This window comes from Peromyscus leucopus, chromosome 8b, assembly GCF_004664715.2.
Source record: "Peromyscus leucopus breed LL Stock chromosome 8b, UCI_PerLeu_2.1, whole genome shotgun sequence".
NCBI classification, from domain to species: Eukaryota; Metazoa; Chordata; class Mammalia; order Rodentia; family Cricetidae; genus Peromyscus; species Peromyscus leucopus.
Window position 1 is genome coordinate 85,729,690 of NC_051086.1, and position 19,478 is coordinate 85,749,167.

At 50.1% G+C, this 19,478-nt stretch overlaps 1 protein-coding gene across 2 annotated transcripts in view; it reads left to right on the forward strand.

The window, feature by feature from the left end:
- Pecam1 (platelet and endothelial cell adhesion molecule 1) overlaps nt 1–19,169 on the forward strand; it is a 92,372-nt gene extending 73,203 nt beyond the window's left edge. The window contains exons 16-17 of one of the 2 annotated variants that reach the window (XM_028865197.2): nt 5,344–5,400; nt 18,189–19,169. In XM_028865197.2, coding sequence (XP_028721030.1) covers nt 5,344–5,400; nt 18,189–18,208 — 77 coding nt within the window. In that variant the 3' untranslated portion in view covers nt 18,209–19,169. The remainder of the gene's footprint in view (nt 1–5,343; nt 5,401–18,188) is intronic. The other variant, XM_028865198.2, reaches the window with a different exon arrangement.
- The last annotated feature ends 309 nt before the right edge of the window (nt 19,170–19,478 follow it).

Here is a 19,478-nt window from a genome sequence, read left to right on the forward strand (position 1 = left end):
GCTTGCCTAGCAAGCACAAGGCCCTGGGTTCGATCCTCAGCTCCGAAAGAAAAAAAAAGAGACAGGGTTTCGATGTGTAGCTTTGGAGCCTGTGCTGGAACTTGTTCTGTAGACCAGGCTGGCCTCGAACTCACAGAGATCCACCTGCCTCTGACTCCCGAGTGCTGGGATTAAAGGTGTGTGCCACCACCACCACCACCACCACCACCACCACCACCACCACCCAGCACAAACAGACATCTTTTTAAAAAAGTAAAATGCAGTATAATACAATAAAATGAACAAATCAGAAAAAAACACATACAGACTCAGAGACACACCCAGAAGTCCATAAAGACACAAAGGTGGAGACCTATTGAGAAAGACTCCCAGTGTCAACCTCAGACCTCCACAGGGGCCTTCACAAATGCCCCAACACATGCTTACACACACACATACACGCACGCACACACGCACACACGCACGCACGCACACTGTGCATACATATGTATATAAAAACAAACTCAGGACACGAGGCTTACAGAACCAGATGAGGGAGAGATGAGTGTGTTGTCTCCATGCAAGAGATGAGACGGGTGTGTGTGTGTGTGTGTGTGTGTGTGTGTGTGTGTGTGTAGCAAAGTGCCTGCAGTGGGCGGAGTCTGGTTGTGTTTTTGAGACCAATCACAGCCCCTGGCCAGGACAGGGGAGCCAGCAAACCCACGTTTCTTGCTGGAGTAACTGCGTGGATTGGGTGGCTGTGGTGTTTGAGGATGAGATCTAGTTTGGCTAGATTAAGTCTGAGATGCCTGTGAGACACCTAAGAGGAGGAAGCATTGGGGTCTGGGGCTCAGAGGAGTCTGTGTAAGCTCTGATAGCTGAAACTGTGGAGTGCTCAGTACCGGCTGTCACTGGTCCAGCCTGGGCTCGGAATATCCTCCTACCACTGGGCATCATGCGCTTGGCAACACAAGTATCAGCTTTCTCCTTCCTTAGGGGAAGAAAACAGGATTGGAGACAAGGGGAAGGTTAGCAATAAGGGCGGGGTGACAAGGAGCAAAGTGGCCCACAGAGCCAGCATGGAAAATCCCACCTGCCTCTCTGTTCTTGACCGCGCCACACTCCGCGGAACGCTCCAGCGGGTGGTGAGGAGTGAGGCCAGAGGGCAGTCTTGGAGTCCCTGCCCCCCTGGGCTCTGGCACCAGCCTGCTCCAGTCCTCCCACAGTGATCCAGTTCCTGAGTCTGGGCAGGGAGAGTTCTGAGGGCTCTACCTGGTACCTGGGGCACCAATGCCCTGGAGAAAGGCTCCATTTCCCCATCGGCGTTGGCAATGTGTCCTTGTATCTGGTGTTCTTTGGCTTTCTTGAGGGTGTGGGGGATTAAATGCAGGAAGTGCAGCGGTTCCTAGAATAGGGTGGGACCGTGACAATTGCCTCCGGCTTCCCTCGCCAGGCTCCACAGCTGTCGCCTGCAACCAAGCTGTCAGCCGCATTTCTCAGCTTGCACAAGTTGCCGTGTGCCCCACCAGGGCTCCGGGGAGATTCTAGAATAAAGGTCACTCGGGTGGCAAGGGGGAACTTTGGGGGATACAAGCTGTATGTTTTTGTCCCAGCCTCCTCCTTGTTGGCACAAGGGTGGTGAGGAACTTGAGTCTGAACCCCCGGTGCTGGCCCCTTGTCCCCTCCCAGGCAGGGACTAGGGCGTTACTGGATGGAGAAAGGGCTTTGTGGATTCAAGGCCAATGATGACTAACCGTGAACTAGCATCTGCCAACCTGGAGCCCGGTTCTCAAGATCTCCCATCCTTCACAGTTGGAGGAGGCTAGAGGACCCTGTCCAGCTCCAATCCTGGCTGGCAGCTAACCAAGAGGGATGGGGAAGGAGGAGGGCGGGAAGGAACTCATCAAATCCTAGTTTGCCCTCTGCCTGCCTCGAGGCTAATTGCTGGGAAAACCCCATGACGTTGGTTTCAACCATCTCCTCTCTCTCTGTTAACACCGAGAAAAACAGAAACCAGAATAGAGTCCCATCAGGAAACGCCTCTGACAGCTGAGACAAATGGCCTGTTGGCCTGGGTTAGTCATTAGCAGGCGGCAGCTGCTGCGGCAAGGACAGAGGAGGAGGAAGGTAGCGAGCAGCTGTACCCTCCCCCCCCCACCCCCACACTGAGCTGAGCAAAACCAGGGGTAACGATAGGCCACGGATGCAGCTCAGTGTAGAAGTAGAAGCTGTCCCTGAATGGCCTGAGTTAGGCACAGACTGAGAGTATTAGACTATCGCCAAGGAGACCAGAGAGGTGTTCTGGCCACCCCTGCATGCTTTGGGGGACAGTGGTGTTCACAAGACGCCCAAGTTTGGCTGCCCAGTCCTGCCCCAATTCATCCTTTTCTTGTCCTAGCTCCGTGTTAGGATAGGGCAGAAGACCTGGCCATCCCTCTCATGGACAATATCTTTTATAGCAGTTATCATAGTATAGTTTTAACTCTCTCTCTCTATCTGTGTGTGTGTGTGTGTGTGTGTGTGTGTGTGTGTGTGTGTGTGTGTACATGTCCCTGAGCACATGCAGAGACCAAAGAGGGATGTCAGGTGTCCTGCTCTATCATTTGCCACCCTATTCTTCTGAGATAGTCTCCTGCTGATCCTGGATCTAGGCTAGGGGGCAGCAAGACCCTGCAATGCTCTTGCCTCTGCCCCTGACATGCTGGGTTACAGGTACCCTATAGCCATGCCCCAAATTTTGTGTGGAGTGCTAGGGATTCAAGCCAGGTTCTTATGTTTGTACAGCAAGTGTTCTTAATAATATTTGAGATTTATCCACTGTGCCATCTCCCCAGCCCTGTGGTATTGTTTCTTTGTTTGTGCCGGGGCTTAAACCTTGAGTCCTGTGCATGCTGAACCACTGCTGTACCCACTGAATGATACCTTCAGCTCGTTAAAGCTCTTTGCGCATCTGTCTTCCCTGAAACCGAGAGCATCTGAAAGCTAGGACCAGGTCCACATTTTCCTCTTCAGTGGTTCAGGCCACATAGGAAGTGTGTGCAGTCATATGGAATGGGTCTCTTGGGTATGTGAACAGCCCCACAGCAGGTTTGGAGACCCCAGGAGTTTCCATCTCTGCTTTCAGAACTGGAATGTAGAGGCTTGGGTGGGCATCTGTGCCAACTCCGATCAGTTCTCTCAGGCAGACATCATCCTTGCGCTGGGAGACTGGTTCCTCAGCTGCTCTACTGAGCTCCGACTCCTGCCTGGAGAGTCACTTTATTCCCTTCTGCAATGCCTTCATCACTATGGGTACCCCAAGTTCTCCTGTGAGGATGTGGACTACTCCTGGGCTTTCTCTGACGTACGGGACTTATACAGCCACCAACATCCCACGTCTGATGAAGAACCTGGACTTTAGTCTCTCACCTGCCTCCCATTTGTCTAGTGATATGCTCAGGAAACCTGGGAAAGGAGCTGACTGTGCCTAGACCTTCTGAAGTTCAAGGGTCTGAGACAGAGATGCCTTCAGGGCATGGACTAGTGTTTTTACCATCACTGCTGATAGTGAAGGGTACCCCCAGGAAACTCTGTACAGCCTGAGAGTGAGATGGGGCATAAACTTGGGCTTTGATCTAGAAGAGCTTGGGGATCCCCCAGGGCAGACAGCTGTGGGAACAAAGAAAGTTGATGTGCTCTGGGTAAGTGTCTCTAAAGTGCTGTGGGGACACAGGAGCCCTTGTAACTGCTCAGGGCACAGAGGGGAGGGAGAATGCAAGTGTCGGGGGTATGAATGTGCCTGTGGGGGTGATGCATGATCAGAATCTTGGAGCAGTGGGGTAAGAGAAAGGACAGTGTCCGCAATGGAAGTGTTCAGGGTCCAGAGAAAGGAAGAATCCCTGTGGGAAAGGCCTCAGAGCATAGAGAAGAGAAGGTGTCTTTGGTGTTGTTAGAATCCACATGGTGCCCCGGGCGTCTGCAATGAGGACAGCGTGCCCACACGACACTGTGGTGGCAGGGCATCTCAGCCTGTCTGGGGGAGACAGGCAGAGGAGGGTGCTGGCCCATACCCAGCCGGCTGTACAGGGAGACTTCCCGATCTCTCCTGCAGGTGCCAGAAATCTAGGGTGTGTTCAGGTTTTGTCCTGCTTCCTCAGGGTCTCTGGGTATATGTATGCATGCGGGTGTTTGTGAGTATGAATACTCTGCACAAGTGGGTATACGTGAGATACATGTCTGTATGTATAGTGTGTGCTTGCTCTGTGAGTGTACACGACGCCTGTGTATACACATCCTGTGAGTGTATTTCAATATGGAATAAACGGGTAGCCTTGTCTTCTGTTCTGAAAGGGTCTAACCCAGAGAATTATGACCCTGGCTACAGCTTTGAGGCCCTGCAAAGCCCTAGACCAGTGAACCTAGGTATGGTGGTACAGGTCTGTAATCCCAGTACTTGGGAGGTAAAGACAGGAGGGTCAGGAGTTCAAAACTATCCTGGATTACACAGCAAATTCTAGGATAGCCTGGGCTACATAAAACAGAGCAATAAGACAGTGCAAAACATCAAACTAATGCCAGGACAGCCCCCCCTCCCCGTCCCCCAGAGTGCTTTACTTAGAATCTGTACTGAGCCCAGACGTTGTCACCAAAGGCAGCTAGCCCAGCCAGCTCTACCTGCAAAGTGCCCGTTGTCCCAACTGATCTGTACGGCCACTGCTGACGCTAGGCTCTAACCCAGACCTCAGGATCCGATTCTAGTTCCTGGGACCCAGCCTCTGTGGAGCCTTAGTCCTGATAGGGAAGTCCTGGCAGAGCAGCTAGTACAGGGCCTCTGTGGCAGGGGAAGAAGGATGGGGACACCAGGCTAGGGACTTGGGGTCTGCGCAGAGTCCCCCTCTTGGCTCGTCAGCCAAGACTTCTCTCTGCAGCTTTCCTCTTCACAGGGTGGCCTGTTAACCTACTTTCAATCTCACTGAGCCTCTAGTTAGTTAGGTCGGGATATTCTGAAGTTGGAGAATGGCATGTCTTTTTGGTTTTGTTTTGTTGTTTTGGGGGTTTGGGGTTTTTTGTTTTGTTTTGTTTTGCTTTTGGTTTTTGTTGTTTGTTTTTTGGGTTTTTGTTTTTTGAGACAGGATTACTCTGTGAAACAGTCCTGGCTGTCCTGGAACTCACTCTGTAGACCAGGCTGACCTCGAACTCACAGAGATCCGCCTGCCTCTGCCTCCCGAGTGCTGGGATTGAAGGCGTGCGCCACCACCTCTGGGCTGAGAATGGCATGTTTTGTGATGCTCTGGACAGGGCACTGCTGGGTGGTGGGTAGGTACAGCAGTGAGCTGGCCTGGGTCCCGGAGGCAGCTACTGACCTGTGCCTGGTCCCTTTTCCAGCTCTGGGAACGAGAGCCACTGAGACGGTGTACAGTGAGATCCGGAAGGTCGACCCTAGTGAGTGAGGGGCCCCTGATTCTCGGAGTGGGAGGGTCCATGCTAGAATCACTGATGGGGCCTTGAGAGTGGGCCGCGGGAAAAAGCCCAGGAGAGCATCAACTCTTAGGGTCTGACTCTTTCCCTCCTACCACCCTTGAGAGTACGGAGGCACCGACAGGGTAAGACACTTGCCCAAGATCACGAAAACATGCCTCTAGGTACCAAAAGCTAGATTCCCCATCCCTGATCACTGAGCTGCATTGTCTTTGGCTGGGGCGGGGGGGGGGGGGGGGGGGGGGGTGGGTCCGGGGCGGGGAGGAGCTGGTAGAGTAGGTTTTTTCCTTTTATACTTCTGGGTTTCTGGTTTCTGCCTGAGGCTTTGCACATGAGACCAGTCTGACCGACAAGGGATGAACAAACTGGGTGAACTAGCATGCAGGAGAACTCTCAGTGAGGAATGAGGCAGAAAGGAGATTAGAGGGCGGGGACTTGTGTAACTGCTTAACAAAGGACCGTTAGCATGTAAAGAAATGACAAGATGCAGAGCATGGCAGTACATGCCTGTAATCCCAGCACAGGAGAGGGAGAGGCTGGAAAATCAAAAATGTAGGTCACCATTGCCTATATATCAAGTTCAAGAATAGGCTGGGCTACATGATACCTGTCTTTAAAAGATGGAAGGAGGGAGGGAGGGAGGGAGAGAGAGAGAGAACGCATGCATGAGAGAAAGAGAGAGAGAGAGAGAGAGAGAAGAATGAGGAGCTGGAGAGATTGCTCAGCGGTTAAGCGGTTAGGAACACTGGTTGCTCTTGCAGAGGATGGGCTTTGGTTCCCAGCATGGACATGGTGACTCACAGCCATCTGTAACTCCAGTTCCGAGGGATCTGACACTCTCTTCTGACCTTCAGAGGCACCAGAAATACACTTGGTACAAGGACATACATGCAAGCAAAACACCCATACACATAAAGTTTAAAAAAATAATAATAATTTAAAAAGGAAAGGAAAGAAAAAGAGATAGACAAGAAAAAGAAGAAAAAGGAAACAGTGCTTTACCCTTCCAAGGAAAGCAGACTACAGGAAGTCATCTGGGGCAAATTGTCCTTACGCTTCTCACTTTCTCCACTGTCCGTCTGTCTTGGCTTGGGTTCCAATCATCACCAGATCCATTGGAGAATCCAATTCTACCTACTGTAGAAGTTAAAATCAGCATCCTTGTGTGGCCAGGGTGGCGCTGGGTGGTCCTGGTCAAGTCATGGGACATTTTAAGACTTCCATAACTGTCTTAGTTAGGGATTCTATTGCTGGGATAAAACATTATGACTAAAAGGAACTTGGGTAGGGGAGGGTTTATTTGGCACACATTTCTACATCATGGTCTGTCACTGAGGGAAGTCAGGACAGGAGCTCAAACAAAGTAGGAACCTGGAGGCAGGAGCTGATGCAGAGTCCATGGAGGAGTGCTGCTTACTGGCTTGCTCCTCATGGCTTGCTCTGCCTGCTTTCTTATAGAATCCAGGACCACCTGCCTAGGGTTGACACCACCCACAGTGGGCTGGGCACCCCACATCTATCATTAATCAAGAAAGTGCTTGCCTATGGGCAATCTGATGGAAGCGTTTTTCTCATTGAGAGTCCCTCTTCCCAAATAACTGTAGCTTGTGCCAAGTTGACATAAAACTAACGAACATAGTTACCTTGCCTGTGAAAAGAGAGAATGGACTAGATTCTAGGTTCTCAAGATTTGTTAAAACTCAGATTTCCCGATCCACTCCCAGCCTGAATATTTAAGTCCTTTGGGTTGAAGAATTTGCATTCCCAACCACCCATATGCTGTTTGTCTGGGCTGGCCTGGAGACTTTGTGTCAATCTGTGGGTACTGTTAGTGTGCCACACAGGTCCTGCTACTAGGGTTTCTCTTACTCCCCAAGCATCCTGGAGTGATCAGCCAGGGATGCTGAGAGAGAAAACAGAAACACTGTGTGTGCAGAGGGTGACATGGAAGGAAAGTGGGATCTGGACAGCCAGGAGCTGGCTGGGTGTAGGGCCGGGTCTTCTTAGCAGACATTCTGGCTGGGTGTAGGGCCGGGTCTTCTTAACAGACATTCTGGCTGGGTGTAGGGCCGGATCTTAGCAGACATTCCCCTCTCACATTTTTTACTCTCTTCCAACCAGTGGCTGTTTTGGGAAATGGCTCATAGGGCGTAGTTTTGGCTCTTAAACCCCTTTTCCCCTGAGAAACTCAAAGGAAAGCCACTCCCCTAGATAAGCAGAAGGGCATGGGCAGGACCGCCTTGGAGAGATTGGGGGTGGGGTCACAAAGAGGCAGGAGGGAGCTTGCAGGCCATGGGAGGTGCCATGGGAGGTGCCATGGGAGGTGCGTGCTGTTTGCAACTGTGGCCTTGGACTCACACTTTCCTTGTATTGTAAAAATGCATAAAACTTAACATTCCAACCATCCTCAAATATTGAGGGGGCTGATTTAGTGTCCTTACGTCCTTTCACACTGTTAGGCAGTCATGGTCCCCAACGTCCATCCTCAGAATCTTTTCATCTTTCCCGTTCCTTAACCAGTAACTTTATCCCCACCGGCTGCCTGCACCAGCCCTTGGTCAATTTGGCCAAGCTCAGCTTTTTCATCTGTCAAGTGAAGGGACTGAACCAACACTTTTAGGCTCTCTTATAATCATAACATTCCAAGAGTCCCAAGGTTGCACTGGCAATATGGCTCAGTGAGTCCAAAGGCACTTGCCACCAAGCCTGACAACCTGAGTTCGAATCCTGTGATTACATGGTGGAAGGAGAAACTGAGCCCTGAAAGTTGTCCTCTGACCTCCAAATGAACATTGTGCACCTCACCCCTGCCCACCCCCCAATTAAATAAATGTAGTCAGAATAATTAACTAAGCTGGACATGGTAGTACACAACTTTAATTCTAGTACTCAGGAGGCAGAGCAGGCAGATCTCTGAGTCCAGCCTGGTCTATAAAAAAAGACTAGTCAGGGCCACTAAATCAAACCAAGAAATAAATAAATAAATTAGTTTCAAGTTCCTGGCATTTGAAAATAGAGATCATTTCCTCAGCATTGGCCCCTCTAGATCTGTCTACTAGGAAATTTAGGGTTGTAGTCACTTTCAGGACTTTATCCAGCCTTTAGTCCCAGCACTCAGGAGGCAGAGGCAGAGGCAGACAGATCTCTGAGTTTGAGGCCAGCCTGATCTACAGCCAAGGACAGCCAAGGCCCAGAAAACCACTGAGCCTGGATATGGAGTTTAGCATTTCATGTTTTGTGTCTGATTTTAGAAAACATGGGTTGGGCAGGAGGTGCCAGAGCATGGAGCTTGTTTTCCTACAGTGTAGACTTGGGACGGGAGGTGCTGTCATGGCCTCCCTCAAGGGTGGAGGTTGACATAATGATTGACTTGTGCCTGGGCTGACTTATACATTTATGGGAGGCCAACTACCTTTGGCCCAGCTAGGACAGAAGAGGGGTCCCTTAGGGATGGCTGTTCCTGTTCCCTCTAATGGGGAGCAATGAAATATTCTAAGACAGGGTTTAAGGGCAGGTAGAATTGAGAAAAACAGGTTTTTATTTGTTTGTTGTTTTGAGTCTGGAACTCTTGGTAATTCTCCTGCTTCAAATCTTGAGTGCTGGATTTACAGCAGTGAGCCTCCATATATGGCTCAAAGTTTTTTGTTTTTAGGATTTTCTTGTTTTGCCTTCTTTCTTTCTCCTCCTCCTCCTCCTCCTCCTCCCCCCTCCTCCTCCTCCTCCTCCTTCTCTCTCTGTCTCTCTCTCTCTCTCTCTCTCTCTCTCTCTCTCTCTGAGACAGGGTCTCCTATATACCTGGTCAGCCTTGAACTCACTAGTAGCTGAGGATGACCTTGAACTTCTGATCCTCCTGCCTCCACCTCCCTAGTGCCAGGCATTACAGGCCTGTGCTGCCACACCAGTTTATATGACACCGGGGGGCAAACCCAGAGCTCCATGCATTCTAGATAAGCACTTTACTAGCTGAGCTACACCCTCCTCCCTGGCCTTCTCACTGTGACCTCTCCCACCCGTGAGGGGCGCCACCCACCTCTGCCCTCAGCACCACACAGGAACCTTTCCTCAGAGAGCAGATGAGGTCCCTCCTTGCTACTGTTCCACAAGTCCATGCCCTCAGTGGGCTGCCTGGAGAATCAGCTCCAACATCGAGTCTCTGGGATGGGTGGGGGTCTGGTTTTGTGCAAAGAGGCAAATCATCCTCCCCATCCACCCACGCTGCCTCCGTCTTGTGGTGAAACACACCTCTTACTGATGAAGGCATTGACACTATCCTTCCGTGCGGGTCTTCCTGTTCTCCTTGGCTTTCTCTCTCCACTTCTAGACTTTTGGCCAAGGCCATCTACACAATGGCGGCCTGACCGGGCAGCCAGGTACAGTGTGCATTCTGGAAAAAGGATGAGTCCAGATGAGCCTCACTTGGGAAAAAGGAAATGGTGGCCCTGCCCTTCAGGCAGTTTGGGCACGATGTCAAGAGCGGGAGCCACCCTCCTGCCTCCTGATTCTCCAGCCTCACTCCTGGGAATGGGCAGACAAAAACAGAATGAACTAGAAAGCAGCTTTGCAGCCAAAGAGGATATTGGCAGCATTCTTTAAAACAGCAACAACCTGGGAGTGACCTTTTTGGTTGTTTATTTGTTTATGTGTGTGTGGGGGGGTTCTATTTGTATGTTTGTCTGTGTGCCGTGTGTGTGTGCGCGCGTGCGTGTGTGTGTGTGTGTGTGTGTGTGTGTGTGTGTGTGTGTGTGTGTGTGTGTGTGGTGCCTGAGGAGGCCAGAGAGGTTGTCGAATGCCCTGGGACTAACGTTACAGCAGTTGTGAGCCACCATATAGCTGTTGGGAATCAAACTCCTCTGGAAGAGCAGGCAGTGTCCTTAACCACCGAGCCACCTCTCCAGCCCCAGAACCCACCTTTTTAAAGTCGAGAACTGGTTAAGTAATCAGTTGTGCAGCCACTTAACTTGATGATGTCGCTATTTAGACAATTGTGTTTGAGAAGGCACTTGAAAGCTCTATAAACCATAAAGTTCTACATCAAAGGATAGGGTAGAAAATGTCACAGGCCCGGCCATCATAATTTCCCTGGCCCTCTCCTGTGTGCTCTACTCAGGGCACCGCTGGGGAAGAGGAGAGGCCAGCAGTGTGTGCAGGGTGGGAGCAGAGATCACTGTGAGTTGCAACTTCCTCATTTCCTATCTTTATCTACGAATTAAATGTTCCCCATTCTTTAAAAATATCTCTAAAATACTTTATTCCAGCCGGGTGGTGGCAGCACAGGCCTTTAATCCCAGCACTCGGGAGGCAGAGGCAGGCAGATCTCTGTGATTTCGAGGCCAGCCTGGGCTACAGAGTGAGTTCCAGGACAGCCAGGACTGCTTCACTGAGAAACCCTGTCTTGAAAAACCAAGCAAGCAAGCAAACAAACAAACAAAAATAAAATAAGGGGTGGTAGTGGCGCACATCTTTAGTCTTAGCAGAGGCAGTTGGCTGTCTGTGAGTTTGAGGCCAGCCTGGTCTACAGAACAAGTTCTAGGACAGCCAGGGCTACACAGAGAATCCCTGTCTTGAAAAACCGAAAAACTAAAATAAAGAATAACTTTAAAATGTCAAATGAGAAGCCAGGCATGGAGTTACACACCTTTAATCCCAGCATTCCAGAGAGCAGAGGCAGGTGGATGTCTGAGTTCAAGGACAGCCTGATTTACACAGAGAGTTCCAGGATAGCCAGAGCCATATAGTGAGTTCCTGTCTTAAAAACAACAACAACAAAAAGGCACTGGGCCGTGGTGGTGACACATGCCTTTAATCCCAGCACTCGGGAGGCAGAAGCAGGCGGATCTCTGTGAGTTCAAGGCCAGCCTGGACTACAAAGTGACCTTTGTCTTTGTTGTTTTTGGTTGTTGTTGTTTACAAAAGTGTTCTACAGAGCAGTGAACTATTTCTCAATTTGCCCAGGGTCTGCTTTCCACTAATTCTTCCCACCACCTCATTCTAACATGGCCTGTTTGAGACCAGGAGCCCTGGGCTCCTCCAGCAATCTACACCAGCTCCAGGATTGGTTCTCTGTTCCTGTTTACACCATCACAGCTCAGCCTATCTAGGGAGAGGGAACCTGGACATCCTCCTGCATGGTCGGGAATCCTACCATTCTTTTAATAAGAAGACTGTGGCATACCTGTAGTACTAACATGTCTGAGGTGGAGGCAGAAGGCAAGCGTGGACTAGAGTAAAATCTGTCTCTTGTTAGCTAAAGGAGCATCAGGTCTTATATTTCAGTCTCTTAATTGTATCATGAGATGTCAAATGACTGAGCTGGTAACATCTGCATTTGTCCACACACACTTTAAAATGTTCCCACACTGTCACAGAAAGGATAGGGCTCATGAGGGAGGAGGGTCCTTCGTTCCCTGAGGGTTTGTACAATTGATGATTGATGAGGCAGAAAGATATTTCTTCCGTTGTATAGACTGGTTAGGTGCCCATGCTCTTCTAAGCAACCCTAATGAAGCTCATTGGGTCACCCTCCCCCCCCCCAAAAAAAAGACATGGAAGCAGAAGAGGAGCTATGGGGGAAAGGGAACTGTTTGGGAGGGGAAGAGGATGTGAATGTGATCCAAATACAGTGTGAAAACGTCATAAAATCCATTGTATATAATTAATATATGCTAATAAAACTTTTTAAAGACAAAAAAAATAAGAAGACGGCCTCAGGCATAGCAAGGCAGGCTTGAAAGGAGAGCTGGAGTTCAGGGCCAGCTTGGGAGGAGGAAAAGAGAGAGAGAAGAGAGGAGGGGGGCGGAGATAGGTCAGTTGGTCAGGGACAAAGTGTTCACACAAGAATAGGATTTTAATCCTAGAACCCAAAGTGAAAAATTCAGGTGTAGTGGCACACACCTGTAGCCCTAGACAAGGGGAGGCAAAGACAGGCAGATCCCTGGAACTTGCAGACCAGCCAGTCTAGGCTACTTGGTGAGCTTGAGGCCAGTGAGAGATCTGTGGAAAGAAAGGAAGAAAGAAAGAAAGAAAAGAAGAGAAAAAGATGAATAGTTCTTAAGGAATGGCATCTAAGATTGACCTCTGGCCTCTCCACACACAGGAACATACATGCGCACATGCACACACATACACACACAGAGGAACATGCACACACATACACATACAGAGGAACACGCAAGAAAGGAAGGAGTGGGGGAGGGTGAAGGGTTAAGTTCAATCCATGCAGAACCCACCGCCTTCCGGTTCCCAGCCTCTCTGTGGGCACCCGGCAGTACAGGGGTTACCAGAGCAGCTATTATCTTCAAAAATGAGGAACTTGCCTCTGAATTGGCCTTTTGGGTATGGGCGAAACTTCTAGCAAGACTTCTGCAGCCTTCAGCGGGCCCCTGGCTTCCTTTGTTTGGCTGGGTCTGAATTCTCGTTAAACAGAGTTCATTATGCTCCTGACAGACAGGAAGGCCGGCGCTGGCATTCTTTGTGTGGAGGAAAGCTAACCATTTGAGGAAAAGAGGAAAGAAATGAACGGCTTTTTCCAGCCTGCACCCACCTAGGCTTCTGAAAGCATTGTTGGATTGGAAGGGGTGAGGGGGCCTATTTTATAGATGTAGAAACGGAGGCCTGGCTTGGTAAAAACAGCTTGCCCAGAATCACACAGAGCCGAGAACGGAGCCCAAGTCTCCAAAAGCCCTGACCTGTGCTCTGCCCTCAGGGTTAAGAAGTGACATGAGGGACAACTTTGCTCCGTAAGCAGTGGAGGACCCTCATAAAAATGAGTTCTCTGGCTGTCTGCATGGCTGCGTGTATCTGTGGCCACCCAAGACAGGGCTGCGGCCTGGCAGTCAGCTCTCTGAAGAACCAACTACTTCGTCTTCCACCAAACGGGCCACTCTGGACAACGGCTCTAAACTCCAGGCTAGTGGGGGAGTAGCTTTCCCTCAGCCCCCCCAAATCTCCTCTGCTCCCAGAGTGCTCCAAACACTTGGGCTAAATCCTACCCCTAAAATAATAAAGCCATTTGGCGGGAACTCAGGGTTTCCCAGCTGTCGAGAAATGAATTTTGAATCTTGAAGCAAATAGATTTTGTTTATGAAAGAAGTAGGCAGTTTCCCTAATAAGCAGCCGTGGGGGTCAGAAGAAAATTAACAGAATTGCCCAGCGGAGGAAATGGGAGGGGCTTCCTTCCTGAAATCAAACCTGGCGATCGTTCCCTCTTGTTTAACGGCCCTTGCTTCTGAAAACATATTGGAGGAAATATCTGGACAATGAGACAGTCCCTCCGCCAGCTACTGACTTGGTATTGTTTGACTTGTTTTAATGGCACACGCTGACTTCATTTTTCCTCTGCCATTTCTGCCTTGTTTATAAATTGTGTTTGTGGCCCACGCAGACAGATAACATGGACGAGAACAGCTTGTACTTAAAAGTAAGAAGTTGAATCTGGACCTGTTCGGGTCTCCAGATTTGGGAAGGAACCCTGACTCTTAGGGGTTGGGAACAAGACCGTGCCAGTTATGGTTCCCTTTCCTCCTCCCCAGAGCCAGGAGGGGGCTGCGCTGAGATAGGACCTGCCCCGGGAGTGGGGCTGAGGCTGCTGGAGAGGGGGGTTCCAGTTCTACAGCCTGCTTTGGGTGACTTCCTCGAGCCTAAGCACCCCTACCTATAAAGTAGAGGTGGAGATAGTGATGATGGTGGTGATGATAAGGAGGATGGTGATGATAACAATGGTGATGATGATAAGGAGGATGGTGATAACGATGGTGATGATGAAAAGGATGATGGTGAGGATAACCATGGTGATGATGATGGTGGTGATGATAAGGATGATGGTGATGGTGGTGGTGGTGGTGGTAGTGATGTTGATGATAGGGATGGAGATGATGATAGTGGTGGTGGCGATGATAATGTTGGTGATGATGATAGTGATGATGACGCTGATTTTAATGTTGGTGATGATGATAAGAATGATGGTGATGCTAACGATGGTGGTGATGATGATGATGGTGGTGGTGGTAGTGATGATGAAGATAGGGATGGAGATAATGATAGCGGTGGTGGTGGTGGTGGCGATGATAATGTTGGTGATGATGGTGATAATGATGATGGAAGGAACGTTGACATCAACAATAACATCTGCCTACTAGGATTTCCTTAAGGGTTAAATGAGATACTTTGCAAACCCCAAGCCATTATAGAAAACCACTTATCTTCTCTAAAGATCTCTTCCTCAAGTGCTCTGGCAACAGCGGGTGTAGTTAAGAGTTTACTTTATTTGGCTCTGAAATGCACCCCCCCCACACACACACTCAGGGGAAACATACTCAAGGCTTAATAAGAGTCAACCAAAGTGAAATCTTGGCATAGGCCTAGGAGACCCACATTCAAGCCTGAGTTGCCCTGACTAGGTGCGTAATCTGTATGTAAGATTCTGTTTTTCCATCAGTCATCATTTTAAAAAATTCCGTGTGTGTGTGTGTGTGTGTGTGTGTGTGTGTGTGTGTGTGTGTAAATGCAGATGTGCACATGATGCAAGCAGGGTAACTTTCAGGAGTCCATTCCCTCCGACTGAGGGATAGAACTCATGTAAATATTCAGGCTTGTGCCTGAATCTTACCCAGCCCCATTTCCACATCTGTAAACTTAAGTAAGCACTCAGCACACTCCTGAAAGTGCTTATACTGGGTGCTCTCTAGTGCTCATACAGGGTGCTCTCTAGAAGTAGGAATTAGGGATCCAGGAGAGGAGGTGGAATCAGAGGGTTTTGGGGGTTACTCAGCACCACATTCTGAGCAGGAAGCAGGGCAATCCCATAGCTGAACGTGGGTGGCCAACAGCGAGGCCAGTCCTCACTGTGGGTGGGTGTGTTAACCTTTACTTCAAAGTTCCTGGGGCCCTGTTGATGGCCCAGCCCTTCCTGTCTGTGGAGCTGGTCCCGCAGCATTATCCAGAGTGTTGTTTGCCTCAAGAGAGGGAGAACAGAGGCGTCTGGGGAGAGACTTGGTCTGGGGCCTACAGAAAGTCTGGACACGAGGATCACGTCTCCCTTCTCTGGAGAGCGGAGGAAATGGCAGAAAGCGGCTGCCAGCGCTGGCAAGCCTCCAGCCCCCTGGGCCACACAGCTTTGTTGGCCGGTTGTACCATTCTATCCTGGCAAAGGAAGGACCTTCTGGTTGAACCTCTCTGGTCTGCAGCATGTTCTAAAAGCACCAGACCCAGCAAAACAAAATGGAGACCATCGCAGCTCCCCGCCAGGAAGCCAGGCAGCCTGGTCACCAGGTTCCCAAGATGCCAGGCAACCTTTATTTCTTCTTTTGCTCCCACTTCTGTGAGTTCTACTTGTAGCAAGGTGTCTTGTGTCCACAGAGGGTCAGAACAGTGGGCCCTGACGCTTCCCGTTCTCCGGGGCTCTCCATTCTCAAGGGCTCTCTGCTCCCAAATCTCCCAGCATACCCAGCCCCTTTCCCCTGCATGTTTACAAAATCTTGCAAGTCAATTCAAGTCACTCCTGTGATTGACTCTTGCTCAGTATATGGTGCCCTTGCTGCCTCCAGACTACTTCATAGCAATGTTGTTGATCTAGTAATTGGTAAAGGGTAGGGACAAGGCTCAGTGGGGCAAAACCCTTGCATGGCAAGTGTGAGGACCTGAATTCAAATTCCCACAATCCATATAAAAGCCAGGTATCTGCCGGGAGGCAGTGGTGCACACCTTTAATCCCAGCACTCGGGAGGCAGAGCCAGGCGATCTCTGTGAGTTTGAGGCCAGCCTGATCAGCCTGGTCTACAGAGTGAGGTCCAGGGTAGGCACCAAAACTACACAGAGAAACCCTGTCTCGAAACAACAACAACAACAAAAGCCAGGCATCTGTAATCCCAGCATTCCTTTGCAGAGATGGGAGGTGGGGAACCCCTAGAGGCTCTTGGCCCAGCTAGCAACAGTGAACAATAAGAGACTTTGTGTCAAACAAGGTGGAAGGTGAGACTGTCCTCTGACCTCCACACGAACCCCACAGCGCACATACGTTCACATTCGCACAACTGAATATACACACACTGTCCACACACACACAAACAAAATCATTGATGGATTATGGAATCCTTGGGGCAGAGTCCATCCTCTTAGGTATGGAGAACAGTGCTGGGTCAGCTAAGGGTCCAAGTGCCAGGGGATGAGTGGGTGACTCACGCTACCATTCGGAGCTCAGACGACAGCCCAGGTTAGCCGGGAGCTGTCTATACAGCTGAGAGTGGTCTTGAACTCTCGATGCTCCTGAGTGCTGGACTGTAAGCATTTGTCACCATGCCTGGCTGCCCCCCTCTTTTTTTTTATTAGAGTAAAACATACACAACCTAGAATTAACCACTGTATTATTGTAAGATACATCTTTCAAGAGCTGGGGTGTGGCTCAGTGATGGAGCCTATGCCTAGCAGTATGAGGCCCTTCTCCGTCCGGCACTTAAAAAAGCAGTGAATTCGGTGCCTGAGGTACGTTCATAGTGTTGTGTAACTGTCGCCACAGCTGTTCTCCAGAGTTTTTTTCCTTAAATTCTTGTTCTGCGTTTGTTTGTGCATGCACACAGGCACCCAAGAGTCAGGGACAGCTTTGGGGGCTGCGTCTCTCCTTCAGCCCTCTGGGTCTTGGGATTGAACTCAGTTTATCAGCCTTGGCACCAAGCCACCTTGACCACTGAGCCGTTTCACCAGCCCCCTAGAAATTTTTAAAAGGATTTGTGTGTGTGTGTGCGTGTGTGTGTGCGTGCGTGCGTGCGTGCGTGCGTGTGTGTGTGTGTGTGTGTGTGTGTGTGTGTGTGTGTACAGGCTAAGTGGGTGTTAGGTGTTATTTATCACTCTCCCTGAACCTGGGATGAAACGTATTTTTCACTAGCCTGGAAGCCAGAAAGCGCTCCAGAGCTGAAATTATAGGCTGTGTAGACCAGGATGGCTTTGAACTCACAAAGATCCATCTGCCTCTGTCAGCTGAGCACTGGACTCAAAGGTGTGCGCCACCATGCCTAGCCAAAGTTTTTTAATTAAAAGGCTGACCCAAGAACCTTAGATGACCTGGTGACTCACACCTACAATCCCAGCCCTGGGAAGGAAGGCTAAGGCCAGAGGACCTCGAGAGCCTCAGGCTGGCCAAAGCTATAGAGTGAGTTTCTGTCTCAAAAACGAAGGCAGACTGGAGAGGGGGTCTGTGTTAGCTAGAGGTCCTGAGGTCCTCGCTTGAGCCAGATGTGAGACCTCTGGGACCTGACGGTTCCTCTCTGTGCTGCGCCTATGGGACACCACACTAGGTGCATGTGGGTCCTTGATGCAGTGGCTTGCTACTGATGTGCCCCAAGAATGCAGGGGTGGAGACAGCAGCTCCTGAGGAGCAGGCATGGAGAGGACAGAAGATGGGTTGGGACAACCATTGCTCTGGAAGTTGGCTTCCCAGAGGATGGCGACATAGTTGCCAGTGTTTGTGTTTGAGTCAAGATCTCATATATCCCAGGCTAGCCCAGAACTGGGCTTTGAACCTGTGATCCTCCTGCCTCAACCTCCTGGGTGCTGGGATCACAGACATGTACCATATGTGGTGCTGGCAATGGAGCCTAGGGCCCCTTGCAACGCTAGGCAAGTACCGTACCCAAGGACCCACATCCCAGTCCCTCTGCAGTTAGTTCCCTTAGGCTGTACTGCTCCGATTTACACCTCTCTCCTCCGGGGGCATCTCTAGTGCTGAGGGCGTGGCCTAACGTGTCCTGTCTTCTTTCCTACAGAGAACGAAAGACTCCCTTGATGGAACTTAAGACAGGTGCACTCGCCTGAGAGGACGTCCGTGTCCCGAGAAGAGCAGCCGATTCCTGTATCCCAAGAGTCCTGTGCACTTATTTATGAACCGGCCCTGGCCCCACTGAAAATAGCAATTCCTCAGGCCAGGCCATCCATCCTCAAATCCTCCCGCCTTACTAATGTTGGGTGTAAAGAGAATCAGAGGCACGGGTTAACGGCCAGCCTGACCGACCTCCCAAGCTAGAACACCCTTGCAATTTGGAAGAGTGAGAGGAGGTTCGGGGTGAAGAAACCCCTGGGGTATTTTGATGCTCAAATACTGTGTCTCAGAGAGACAAGGCGATTTTTCATGCCTCCTGCACAGAAGCCGGTTTTTGTTCCAAATGGTCTGGACTCGGGAGTTAGATTTTTTGTTTTGTTTTCTTTCTGTCTTTCTTTTTCCTTCTGGGCTGACCTTGTTCCTTGGAGGCACCAAGTGCTGCTCGGAGAGTGCTCAACCTTGTCCCCTGGATGGTGGCTTCACTCATTGGGGGGTTGGGGGCCGCTGGTCGGGGCAACGCCTGTCGAGTGAGGACCTGGAGTCAAGCCTCAAGCAGGCAATGCCAAAGCTAGACTGGAGCGAGCACCGGTGACCTTCAACTGCTTTCCAGATCTTTCTGTTCCTCTCCCATGCTGAAGGCCTAAAGAGGAGAAACAGTTGGCTACAGCAAATGGTATTTTTTTTTCCTTAATAGTAAAAAGAAATGTGTACTTTTCTCACTAATTTTTCTTTATTTATTCCCTGCTAAAGAAACGATCTCCTGAGGTCCCAGGCTGTTTCCAAGGGTGGCTTGAGTGAGAGATGGGAGCTGCCTCCATTTCGCTGTGGAACACTCATACATAACATTATCTTCCCTGTTTGCCTCAGCCACCCAGCTGCAGGACCCCTGAGGGGTGTTGTATTAAATAAAATTGATTTTTACTCTTCAGTGAACTGTCCAGTGTCATCTTCTGAGGCAGGCCACGTGCCAGGAGAATGAATAACTGTAGCCCTAAGGGACTCCCGCTGCCTCTGGGGTGGAGAGAACCAAGCTGTTCCGTCTGTGGGCGGAGCCTCACGTGGACCAATGGCCAGGGTCGCTGGATTTTTCCTTCTGGGGATCAACTCAAGTCCGCGTTTGCAAGGCTGGCGTTTTACCAACTTCTCTGTCTTCCCAGCCTCCACCATGCTTTTTGTTTCTCATTTTGTCTTGTTTTTATTCATTTTATTTTACTTTATTCTGTTTTATTATTTTGAG